Below are 13157 nucleotides of genomic sequence, written 5' to 3'. Positions count from 1 at the left end.
CGAAAGTTTTATGTGACTATATTTATTTTATCGTAAATGTTATTAATAACGAGAAATCAGACAGAATCTACAAACTGTTACTTTTGTCCCCGGTCTCCCCTACTTACAGGGAGGGGAGATAGAAGAGGTCGATTTCAATAAGGGATGTAAGTATGTACTATCCGAAAGTGAACCATTTCTGAGATATTAACTAATAATTTTAGAATACATATGTGCACTCACGACTATAATTCCCGAAGGGGTAGTCAGAGGTGGCTCACAAGCGAGCCACCCACTTTTCGCAGCACATTTGTACTCACGATGCGAACCATATCGCCGTTTAGGAATAAGTACAATGCACTTAGGATACACATATCGCGGGCTTCATGCCAGAGGGGCGTAAGCGCAAAAAATCGATTTTGCGTTTTTCATGCCAATCAATTCCCATACTAGTAATACACGTTCTGTAATTTTTTTGAAATTTTCAGTTAAGTAGATTTTGAGATATTAATAAATAATATAAAGGCGTATACGATGTATCAATAATTTTGTGTCGTGTCAAAAAGGCGTATAGACGGCGTATAAACATCAGTAGGACGCATTTAAATAATTTCGCCATGTCAGAGAGGCGTATAGACGGCGTATAAGCATCAGTGGGGCGCATTCAAATAATTATCGCCATGTCATATAGACGTATGTGCATATTGTTAACAAAATAAAATGAAAATATGCTTTCACTGTTGCTATTGATGCCTAGTCCTTTCCAGTCCAGAGTTTTAATACATCTTCCAATGCATCACGGAACAGTATCAGAGAAATTACGCCCCTTTTGCCTATGGATAGATCTAGTGGCTGGTTCTATACTTGGACAGTAATCGTTTCAGCGTCATTAGGCACTTCAGTGCCTCGATGTATCGTCAATCTATTGGACATATCTGCAAGTATGCCAGAACAGCCCGAATCTCGACGGAGTCCAAATTTTCGTAGTCTACGAAAGCTAGACACAGAGGCCGATTATATTCTTCCTTCTTCTGTATAATCTGCCGAACTGTGTGTATGTGGTCTACGGTGCTATAACCCTCACGAAATTCGGCATGCTCCAGCGGCTGAAATTCATCAAATCAAGTCTCGTGATGACTGTTATAAATGTACATAGACATCTTATTCACGTGGTCAAGAGTGTGATCAGTCTATAGGTTTTTAAGAGCAATTTGTCTCCTTTCTTGAAAAACAATAGACCTACACATCTGGGGTTCTGGCTGTTGCGCATGTGAAGCGTACAATCGGGCATAGAAGTCCTTGATCGCTGCGAGTATCTCCAGCTTAGAATCGTCGATTTTGCTACGGCTGGTTGACAATTTTGTCATTAGGGTCCCTTCAAGTTGCTTAGCAAAGACATTCGATCCCCAGTTTTGTTTAATAGCTTCTTCAATCCGCAGTGTGTTAAACCACCATCATTTTGTTGAGAGCCTCTAGTTCTGACGGAATGGTCCAGCACAAGCCGTTAGGTCTCCGTAAGTCAAAGAGTCTCGCCGGAAAGCTTAGACTTCATTACAGTGTGTTACATTGAACAGAACCTAGTGCCATCTTTATGTATTGCATTGATCACGTCGTTGCAGGATTCTTCAATGTCTGTAGTAGTTTCCAATACGTCAAATAAATGTTTAAGCTCCAGCTGAAACCATTCGGACCCGGCAATGGTCTGGGGGAGAGTTGGTCAGAGGGTGGACTTCATCAGTCGCCGTTCAGACTTTCAGAGTTCCTCTGAGTATACGGTGATTAAACCGATTGATCTCTGATATATCTCTAAATATATGCCTCTTTATCAGTCATGATGATGAAATCGATTTCATTTTTCGTGACAGAGTTCGGCTTGCACGAGGTCCACCTTTTTTGGGGCTTCTTTTTGAAGAAAGAGTTCATCAAAGAAAGCCCCTGCATTCTGCGAGGTTCCAACCTCAGCCCTCTGTCATTTCTATAAGGAGTTTTTAGGGTTCCGTAGCCAAAATGGCAAAAACGGAACCCTTATAGTTTCGTCATGTCCGTCTGTCCGTCTGTCCGTCTGTCACAGCCGATTTACTCGGAAACTATAAGTACTACAGTGATGAAATTTGATGGGAATATGTGTTGTATGAACCGCTACAAAAATATGACACTAAATAGTAAAAAAAAGAATCGGGGGTGGGGCCCCCCATACATGTAACTGAGGGATGAAATTTTTTTTTTCGATGTACATACCCGTGTGGGGTATCAATGGAAAGGTCTTTTAAAATGATATAAAGTTTTCTAAAAAACATTTTTCTTAAAGTGAACGGTTTTTGAGATATCAGCTCTCAAAGTCGTAAAAAGTATGTCCCCCCCCCTCTATTTTTATAACTACGGGGTATAAAATTCTAAAAAAAATAGAGGTGATGCATGCTAATTAACTCTTTCAACGATTTTTGGTTTGATCAAAGTATCTCTTATAGTTTTTGAGATAGGTTGATTTAACTGTAATTTTGCTGCTACGGAACCCTTTGTGCGCGAGCCCGACTCGCACTTGGCCGGTTTTTTGTGTTTATGTTCACTTAATTTAGAGTAAATTTTGTTTTAACAGTCATTCTTGTTTTATTTTGTACTCTTATTGTTTTTAATAAATTATTCTGTGTTTTCTACAGCTTTACCATGTATTTAATAGTTCCTTATAGTGACGTCGGTGTAATCGAATCCAGTGTTGCTTTCGATTAAATTTTGCCTATTTCTGGTTTAAACGACAATGCATTTCTGCTATTAGGTACCTATTGTTATAATTAGGTACATTCATAAGTATAGATAAATCAAAATATAGGGTCGATAGTAAATTAAAGAGGATATAATATATCAAACGACATTTGTTGTATGGAAAATTTGTCCACGGCGAACAGAAATAAAATTAGTTCTGATTATGTTCTGATATAGGAGATTAAATCTAGATTACAATGGTAAAGGTAATATTTATTTTTATTTATTTATTTATTTAATATATGTGGGTCGTGGGAATAACGAGATACGACTTAAAAAAACTATTAATTATTATTTTTGAACACTTTATTTTAAATTTTCTAAAGTAACAAGAAACAAGAGCATACAATTAAAAGAAATTCAGACAGTGTGCAAAGGCTAATTCATCATCATCATCACGACCCATCACGTCCCCACTGCTGGGGCACGGGTCTCCTTCCAAAGGCTAATTGCCAAAAAGCAATTTCTTTCAGCCAACTCTTGATAGGTTGGGAAAACAATGACATCATCATTATTTCGTTTAAAATCGCAGGTGCACGAAATTCTTCTTGGTATACTGCCTAAGATTTAAAGTATCATGTCATGTCCTCACACCTGTAATTAAAGAAAAATAAAGATTAATTTTCATCACGAGTATCACGACCCATCCCGTCCCCACTGGCACGGGCCTCTCGGGAAAATATTTAATAAAATTACATGGAGTATATGGGTAAAATTATTCGTCATATTTGGCAACACTAACCTGTAGCCGCTGCAACTCGTTCTTCCAATTTTTCAAACGGAATTAAAGGCGCCTGAATATGTTATTCTTCCTGCATAAAAGCCAATATATATAGTACTACTTTTCTTGCATCACATTACAGCGCTTTTGGCATTATTTCACCCAGAAAATCACAAAACAAATTAAATAACGTAGAGGCTGCTCTTCACAGAAATTGACATCTCAAATAACGCACAGAGTATGAAATGACGTTTGACAATGACGTCTCGTTAGTTGCACATTTTGACCACCGGAACAGATAAGATTGTGGCACTATAAATAGATTGTTATTTATTTTAAAGGCGTATCATCTCTCTTAAATTGAGAACATCCGTTAAATTACGCCATGGCAAAAGGGCGTATAAAATTCGAAAAAATAGAAGCAGTTAGATTTTCGGTTATATTTTGCTATCAGTATATTAAATGATTTGAGTTTAAACCAAATAAAATATAAATAATGTAATTTGGTAACAAATAAAAAAGTTTGTTTATACGCCCATTATTTCTATACACAATATGATAAAAAACGGATAGCAATACAATAATTTCCGTCAAGGCAGATAGACGTATACGCCATAAAATGTACTTAAAGCACAGATATTATAAAAATTTAACTAAATAAACTAAGGTATATGCAAAATTATAGCAAGCTAGATTACTTATTAACAAAGTTATGATGTTTTTTTGCTCTCCTGAAAAGTAGGGTCGATGCAGATACGCCCCTCTGGCATGAAGCCCGCGATATTATAATCTAGATGTGCAGGTTTCCTCACGATGTTTTCCATCACCGTAGGAGCACGTGGTATTATTATAATTAAACTCCTTAATTGAAAGAATTTATTGGTACAGACCAGGATTTGAACCCACGGCCTCTCGATTGATTTTCTTCACCGTAAGAGCAATTTTGTACATTGTATTTAAATTCAATGTCAGCGCCGGGATTCGAACCCGCATCTCTGGCGTGACAAGCGAGCGCTTACCCGACTGAGCTACCACCGATTATTTTACTACCTTAGTTGTTTTTTTGTTACATTCTTTTTACCCGACTGCCGAAGGAGGAGGGTAATGTTTTTCGATTGTATGTTTGTATACATACATACATACAAACGAAAAACATTACCCTCCTCCTTCGGCAGTCAACAACAGCATGTATGTTTGTCTGTTTCTTTGTTCCCTCCTGTAGCCTAAACGGCTTGATAGATTTTGATGTATGAGGTATCGTTAGAAGCGTATTGATTGCGCGATGGTTATAGGCTATGTGACGTTACATTAAAATGTACATAGCGCCCTCTAGAGGACATAAAGTGATGATTGAAAAATAATATTTTTCCAACTATGCCATGTGGGGTATCAAATGAAAGGGCTTGATTAGCACATTACAAAAATATGCATATTGTAGGTAAGTATTTAAATCACAACACCAAAAAATGTTCATAAACTAAAACTACTGACATAAAATTTCATAAAATAAAAACAACTAAAAAGTTATAAGTAAATAAAAAAATATCATTATACCTAAACAAACAAAAAACCCGACTGCACGCTAAAAAGATGAAAACAAGCCCAATCTTAATGGAAAGTATCGCAGGCGGGGACCAACTTGACTGCCACACAATGTATGTAGGTACCTATATCTAAGTAACATTCAGCTAAATGGTGAACCCTCTGTTGGTCCCCGCCTGCGATACTTTCCATTAACATTGGGGCTTGTTTTCATCTTTTTAGCGTGCAGTCGGGTTTTTTGTTTGTTTATAATGATATTTTTTTATTTATTGCTATTTTAGGTGTTCTGCACGTGCACCCGGAGGCTGGAACCTTTGTGCATAAATATCCCACGATAGAAAGTTCAAGTGATCAAATTGCCCTAAACCTAATTACAATACAATTTTCGTTTTCGCTTGAAAAATATTCGCGGTGCGGACACGGCCTAAAGCTGCGTACACACCGGGCCAACGAAGGCCAACGAACGTTTTTCGTTGGCCTTCGTTTCTGCAATCTGCCCTGTAATATGTATGTTAATATCCATCGTTGGGATAACCGTTGGCGTTCGTTGGCCCGGTGTGTACGCAGCTTTTCGGCAAAGATGTAGTACCTTTTAAGCCTCGTACAGACCAACCCAACGAACGCCAACGAACGGGTTTCGTTGACCTTCGTTGCTGCAATCTGCCCTGTATTATGTATGATAAATATCCATCGTTGGGATAACCGTTGGTGTTCGTTGGGCGTTCGTTGGCCCGGTCTGTACGCAGCTTTTAGAAAATTCTGCCAATGTCTGTGTAATTATGTATTTCTGTGTAAATTGACAGATGTCAGTTGTCAGTCAGTCAATGGCTGGAACATGCTAAAATGATAAAAACAAATATTGGAAAAAATGCATGAATATTACTGTGTTCGAAAAATAAATTAGAAGGAATAATATGGCAGATATCTTGAGACCTGAATTAATGTGGATAGAAGGCCGATGTTACAGAATCAACGATTCGACGGCTGAAAACACGTTATCTCTTCAAGAACACGAAGTTTACGAGCAGGGTAAATAATAATTATTATATTATGCTCCTTTACAGATTTCAAGCAAAGGTATTAAATTTTTACTTTTCACATAGTAAGCTTAAGTGGCAGTGGGCTGGTCACATCTCTCGAAGAACTGATGACCGATGGGGTAAACGTGTTTTGGAGTGGAGGCCGCAACTAGGCAAACGTAGTGAAGTGTAGTGTGGGACGCCCTCCGGCTAGATGGGGTGACGACTTGCGAAAGGTGGCTGGTTATGATTGGATGCGGAAAGCTAAAGATCGCATCCAGTGGCGTGCTTTGGGAGAGGCCTACGTCCAGCAGTGGACTGCTATAGGAGGATGATGATGATGGTGACATACAGTACTACATCAATACGTAATACTGAAAAGAAACATCTTTTTTCTTTGACATGTATGGTTAGCTAACAGGTATTTTAAAGTTTCATCTTATTCTATTTATTATATCACATAAGAATAGAAAAATTTCTTGTTATCTTCTTATTCTAGAAAACTTTTATTTCACAATATTCTACATAATATCCCAGAGTGCCCACATGAATTTACTATTTCTAACTTTTTATTTTATTCTTGTACAACAGAAATGTACGATATTGATGATACGGAGGATGGTGACACCGGCAACGAGGATTATGAAATAGAATCATTTGGTGACTCCCGTCATCGTACAAGTTTACATGTGCCCCAGTATGTTTCTTCATAAGTATTATGATTATATGAAGATAATGCCATTCTACTAGATAATTTCCTGTATGTTAATAGTGCAATCGACACAACAAGAATAAGTAGAAGCTCAGCGAATAATTCTACATAGAATTTTGGAAACTCAATAAAGTTTTGTCACTCTTATTATTGTATTCTGTAAGAATGCATGACTAAATTATAAAACTTATAATTTTTAATGCATAAAGTATAAAAATATATGGCCCTGGTTATTGATAATTTCTCTTATTCTACATATTTTAGGCATTATATGGGTTATCTCATTGGAAAAAAAGGTGCTACCCGAAGCAGAATTGAAAGAGACACTCGCACTGAGATAAAGATTCCCCGACAAGGCCAATCCGGAGATGTGCTTATAGTGGGTTCTAGCATAGGAGTAAGTATATAAATACTTTTTATTTATTCTTCTAATATCATTCTAATTTCTCCAGCATCTTAAAATAGTAATTTCTTTTCCATGCCTTTTATTTTAAATACCATAAATATTAATAAATACCTATACAGAATGTGAAAGCTGCCAGGAGAAGAATCAATATGATAGTGATGTCCAGCAGAATGAAGCAACGACCCACCCACTTCCTGTCAATCCCAATGACTAGTCCAGAGATCATTGAAAACTATAACAAGTTTAAGGTAAGATAAATATCTGATTATGTTTCACCAAAAACCAAGTTGTTAACGATTTCTGTGTTAGTAAATATTGTTTTGCCACCTTATAAAAATAGTGTTAATAAAAATATTATTTTACTTACCTACATATTTCAGGAAGATATTCTACATGAGCTCTCTGACCGTGGCATAGAGGAATCAGTGTTTGTAAAACCTCATAAACTTCACATGACCATATCAGTGATGTGTCTCATGGACAATGAAGAGAGGCTACAAGCATCCAAACTCCTCACTGAAGCAAGGGATACCATTATCATGTAAGATAAGTTTAAAAATAACAAATTATTAATATAAAAAATGGAAGTTGCCATAGCCGTATCATCTACATCTACAATAATCATCACAATCCCGTCCCCACTGCAGGGGTACGGGTCTCCTTCCAGGAATAATATATATAATAATAATCATTTTATTTCAAACAACAAGGTCCATAATTAATTACAAAAAATCATTAAAACACATGCAATAAAATCATAAATAATAACATTACATTTACATTAAATTAAAATTAAAATAAAATTTCATTAAAAATATCATAATTAAAAATACCAAAATCAAACATTATAAAATTAAAAATAAATTAAGTTAAATATCACAATCACGTCAGAGCATCATTCAATTCTTAACATTGGAGCGTGCAGGCTGGAACAGTGTCGCATGTACAGGAAGTCCAGCCTACTCGCGATCATGCTCAGGACGGTGTTGGTGCTGCCGCGCACTCGGCACAACAACGAGGAGGCTCTCTTGCGCATGGTGGCGTGGAAACAGTCTACCCGCGCCTCCGCGAACATGCCGGACGCGCTGCACCAGCGGGGCCGCCCCAGCAGCGCTCGCAGCGCGTCGTTGTACTGCACCCGCAGCGCGCTGTACCGGCGCTGCGTGTAGCTCGCCCACAGCGCGCACGTGTACAGGGACGTGCAGTACGCCCTGAACAGCGTGATCTTCACCTGGCGGGTGCAGCGCGCCGCGCGATCATGTTGGCTCGGACTGCCAGCGCACGCCGCTCCCTTTCAATATCGGCATCGTCCCCCAGGCCAGATGTGATTATGTGACCGAGGTATTTAAACTGATGGACTCGTTTCAAGACGGAACCATTCAGTTTAAAAGGTGGTATATTATTCGCATAGCCACAACCAGCCCCGAAGACCATGCATTCGCTCTTCGTCGTATTATATAACAGCCCATGGGAAGCTGCGTATTTCTCGCAGATACCCAGGAGATGTGCGAGGCCGCCCGGCGAGGCACTCAGCAGAGCCATGTCGTCCGCGTAACTAATATTGTTGACGCAAACCCCGTCGATGTGACAACCGACACGACACCCACTGAGCTCCTCAATAAGGGCGTTTATGTAAAGGTTAAACAAGGAGGGCGAACTGAGCCCCCCTTGCCTCACCCCGCACTCCATCCTGTACGGTCTCGAAAAAGTGTTCATCCACTTCACCACATTTGACTGCTTTCCGTACCAATATTGGAAGACAGAAATTAGTGCGGTAGGTACTTTCTCTTTACGCAGCTTTTCCCATAGGATATCATAACTGACTAAATCAAACGCTTTTGATAAATCCAGGAAGCACGCGTACACGGCAGTCTTTCTTTCAGTGTAGTAGCTAACAGTCTGCTTCAAACACAATATAGCACTTTCCGTGGATAATCCCGGCCTGAAACCAAATTGATTATCATGGATTTTCACGTACTTGTTAAGTTGTGTATTTAGCAGACTGTCAAACACTTTAGCTGTTATTGTAGCCAACGATATCGGGCGGTAGTTATTCGTGTCGGACACAAGACCAGTTTTATTTTTAACGATAGGGACTACCACCGTTTTCATAAGGTCCACTGGCAGATAAGAGTGGCCAAGGCAGAGCGTGTACAACATGGCCAGCACCCTGGGCAGGTGGGAACCCGCGTATAGGAAGTGCTCAATACTGAGCCCGTCGTGACCCGGGGATTTCCCTCTTTTCATGCCCTTTATGACATCTCTAATGTCTTTTGCACGAAAAATAATATCTAATTCCGAGTCACACCGGCCTTCAGCATCAGAGGAGGGCTGCGACGGGCCCAGCGGCGACACCACCGTGAATTGTTTTTTAAACAGCTCAGCAATACCCTGGTGGTCACTGACCCCGTCCACACAAGCAGGTGGCCCCGGCCTCGCCGTCATCCTGTTGGTTGATTTCCAGAAACTGCGAAAATCTCCACGAGCATGCTGAGTAGCGATGATATCCATCCGTATCTGCTCTTCATGTTGCTGGCACCACCTCAAACGTGACTTAAAAACCCTCCTACTGTTACACATGTTTTCATATACAGTACCGGAAGTAGGTTTACCGCACCATAGCCACTCCCTAAACAAAAGCCTATAGTGCCACAATCTTATCTGTTCCGGTGACGGCGTCGCATCCAGTGATGCCATCGATTAAATTTTGCCGTGGTTTAAACAACAATGCATTTCTGCTATTACCTATTGTTTTAATTAGGTACATTCATAAGTATAGATAAATAAAAATATAGGGTCGATAGTAAATGAAAGAGGATATTTATGTAATATATCAAACGACATTTGTTGTAAGTATAAAAAAATTGTCCACGGCGAACAGAAATAAAATTAGTTCTGATATAAGACATTAAATCTAGATTTTACAATGATATAGGTAGGTAATATCTGTGGGTCGTGGGAATAACGAGATAGACGGACTTAAAAAAACTGTTAAGTACTTAATTATTATTTATTTATGAACACTTTATTTTACATTTTCTAAAGTAACAAGAAACAAGAGCATAAAATTAAAAGAAATTCAGACAATGTACAAAGGATAAATGCCAACAATCCATTTCTTCCAGCCAACCCTTGATACTTGTAGGGGAAGAAGAAGATGTCATTAATCATCATTATTTCGTCTAAAATCACTGCAGGTGCGAGAAATTCTGCTTGGTATACTGCCTAAGGTATAGGTACGCAGCGTCACTCACACCTGTAATCAAAGAAAAATAAAGATTATTTACTTTCATCACGACCCATCCCGTCCCCACTGCTGGGGTACGGGTCTCTCGGGAAAATATTCATAAAATTACATGTGAATATATGGGTAAAATTATTCGTCATATTTGGCAACACTAACCTGTAGCCGCTGCAACTCGTTCTTCCAATTTTTCAAACGGAATTAAAGGCGCCGAAATACGTTATTCTTCCTGCATAAAAGCCAATATATCTAGTATTACTTTTCTTGCATCACTTTTCAGCGCTTTTGGCATTATTTCCCCCCGCAAATCACAAAACAAATTAAATAACGTAGCGTCAGCCTCTTCGCAGAAATTGACAACTCAAATAACGCACAGAGTATGAAATGTCGTTTGACAATGACGTCTCTTTAGTTCACATTTTGACCACCGGAACAGATAAGATTGTGGCACTATAGCCGTCCTGTGTGCGTCACCGACGTGTCTGTTCCAGCCTGTCACATATCTTTTCTTATTGCCGTTTCTATTATTATTAATATAGCTCTGACGCGCGGCATCCAGCAAAATTTCAATGATATCATTATATAATTTATCAATAGCCAACCTGTGTTCTAAACAATTACAAAAACGAGAAGCACAACACATAAATTCAGAAGGAAAGTCAATTTGCTTTAGCCTATCATTACATAATAAATTGTATTTTTCAATTTGCTCTTGTGATCTATTTCCCCAAATTACTTTATTCTTACAGTCAAAGTTTAAAATATTATTATTATTACACGCTTTAGGAACTATTACATCTAATTTACACTCCACAATCAAAGGATAGTGATCCGACCAAAACACATCGTATTTTACAGAAACATGATTAATAGACAAGGAGGCAATAGGAATGGTTATAGACCTTAGTCCACCATGCGAGCCTAGTATGGGTTGGTTTAGTAATAAAAACTAAAAAGCTCTAAAAATTAAATTATTTTACAGACCAACTTTACGAGAGCATAAACCGTTGAAGTTACGTCTGAAGGGAGTGTCGTACATGAACGACGACCCCACGTCGGTGCACGTGCTGTACGGACAGGTCCAGGAAGACAACGCGCCGGCTGGCCTGCTGCAGAAGCTCTGCAATGACCTGCAGAACCATTTTTACAAAGGAGGTTAGTGTCACGTGTTAGAGTTAGTGCCTTTCAGTCTTTCACTTCTTCAATGGGAGCAGAGTCGGATCGGTAATCGCTCTGTTTAAAACGCACTGCCTAGGTTGTTTAACTTTAACTGATAATGATTTAGCTATGAGTTGTCTGCACTAGCTACGCTCTCTATGCCGCTTCAGCAATATTTCAATTACTTAAATAGTATTACTTATAGTGATAGACGCTTACTAGTAATCAACCTATATCCACATCATATATATCTTAACAGGTTTCGCCGAAAAAGAAAAAGGTGGAGATAACGTGAAAATCCACGTAACCCTAATGAACTCAAGACACCGAGGCCGCACGAATGAGTCGGACAACCGCAACTCGGGACCTCGTGAGAGCTTCGACGCGACCCGCATACTAGAAAAGTATGCACACTACGACTTTGGAGTCGCGGAAGTCACGGATGTCCACCTGTCGCAGATGCACACGTCTACGGAACAGAATGCCTACTACGAGTCTACTTGCGTTGTACACTGTTTTAGCTCGTGAAATTTGCTGTTGATTTAAATTATGAAATTGTTTGTAAGTATTTGTATAGGGTAGCTATACCTATCATGTATAATATCAAAATCCAGCCCTCAATATAACCATGTCCGTGATAAAATTCAAACAGAATTTTGTTTGCCTTTATTCATCGAGTCTTGAATACAGCAGGGTCAAATGTCAAAATTGTATTGTGCACTGTGTATAACGACGAATTCGTAACTGAAAAGTACTGGTACCTGGTACACATTTTTTCACTGTCTGATTTTAAAGAGGTACTAAACTGAATGAAATTATTGAATAAAATATTTTTATCAAAAATTTAATAAAGTAATGTAATATATATTGCATTTTTTTTAATTAAAACCTTTTTTTTTTTTATAATCTTTATTATTTATAGGGACTTTTGTACACTATGTAGTGACGATGACAGTCCCATCGTGACTATTATACTAACATTTACAAATAATTAATAATTCAATTTACATTAATAAAGAATATAACATTCTAGCTGCTCCCGAAGTGGGTTCAGCCAGAATATTATGAAACACACCAACATCAGTAACGTTCAGCTGCAAAGTTTGAATAATCATATTTCTTTTGGGTGCGTAACGGACACATTCCAGTAATAAGTGGTATAAATCTTCTTCTTTGCCACATACCTCACAATTGGGAGAGTTAACCTTTCTCATTAAAAAAGCAAATTTGTTAGATGGTATATGGCCAGAACGCATCCTATGAGCTACAATTATTTGTTTTCTACCCAATCTAGCACACAAGAACCATGGGATACGAGGAGGCTCGCTCTGAATGCTTTTATACCAAATGCCTTTCGTTGTAGATCTTTCATCAAAGTATTCGCGCCATTTAACAAATTTTTTTAACTTGTATTTAACGTTTAATTAAAACCTTAGCGTTACTTTCAAAACCCTTATCCAGGCATAGAGATGGTGTTTAGTATGCTTATTAGAAATACTTATAATTTAAGTACAAAATTTTCCATAGTTTCAGTACAGTATACAGTACGTCTAGTATAGGTTGTTGATAGTTGACACAACGTTTATAGTTTCAGTTTTCTTCCATACATTTACAAG

The 13157-nt window shown here is 38.4% G+C and overlaps 1 protein-coding gene across 2 annotated transcripts; it reads left to right on the top strand.

Annotated features, from left to right (window-relative positions):
- The first annotated feature begins 125 nt into the window (after positions 1-125).
- LOC105384070 (activating signal cointegrator 1 complex subunit 1) lies at positions 126-12403 on the top strand. Of its 2 annotated transcripts, none has more exons than XM_038120753.2 (7): positions 126-146; positions 6613-6718; positions 6998-7130; positions 7259-7387; positions 7520-7680; positions 11366-11538; positions 11801-12403. In XM_038120753.2, the coding sequence occupies exons 2-7, from the start codon at positions 6615-6617 to the stop codon at positions 12067-12069; spliced, it is 969 nt and encodes a 322-aa protein (XP_037976681.2). In that variant the 5' UTR covers positions 126-146; positions 6613-6614; the 3' UTR covers positions 12070-12403. The 2 variants fall into 2 exon arrangements, with proteins under 2 accessions (XP_037976681.2, XP_011552535.3); XM_011554233.3 differs by lacking the exon at positions 126-146 and adding an exon at positions 5812-6031.
- Positions 12404-13157: the final 754 nt, after the last annotated feature.

This window comes from Plutella xylostella, chromosome 4, assembly GCF_932276165.1.
Source record: "Plutella xylostella chromosome 4, ilPluXylo3.1, whole genome shotgun sequence".
Lineage (NCBI taxonomy): Eukaryota > Metazoa > Arthropoda > Insecta > Lepidoptera > Plutellidae > Plutella > Plutella xylostella.
The sequence above is the reverse complement of the archived record's forward strand: the minus strand, read 5'-3'. Positions and strand labels throughout refer to the sequence as shown.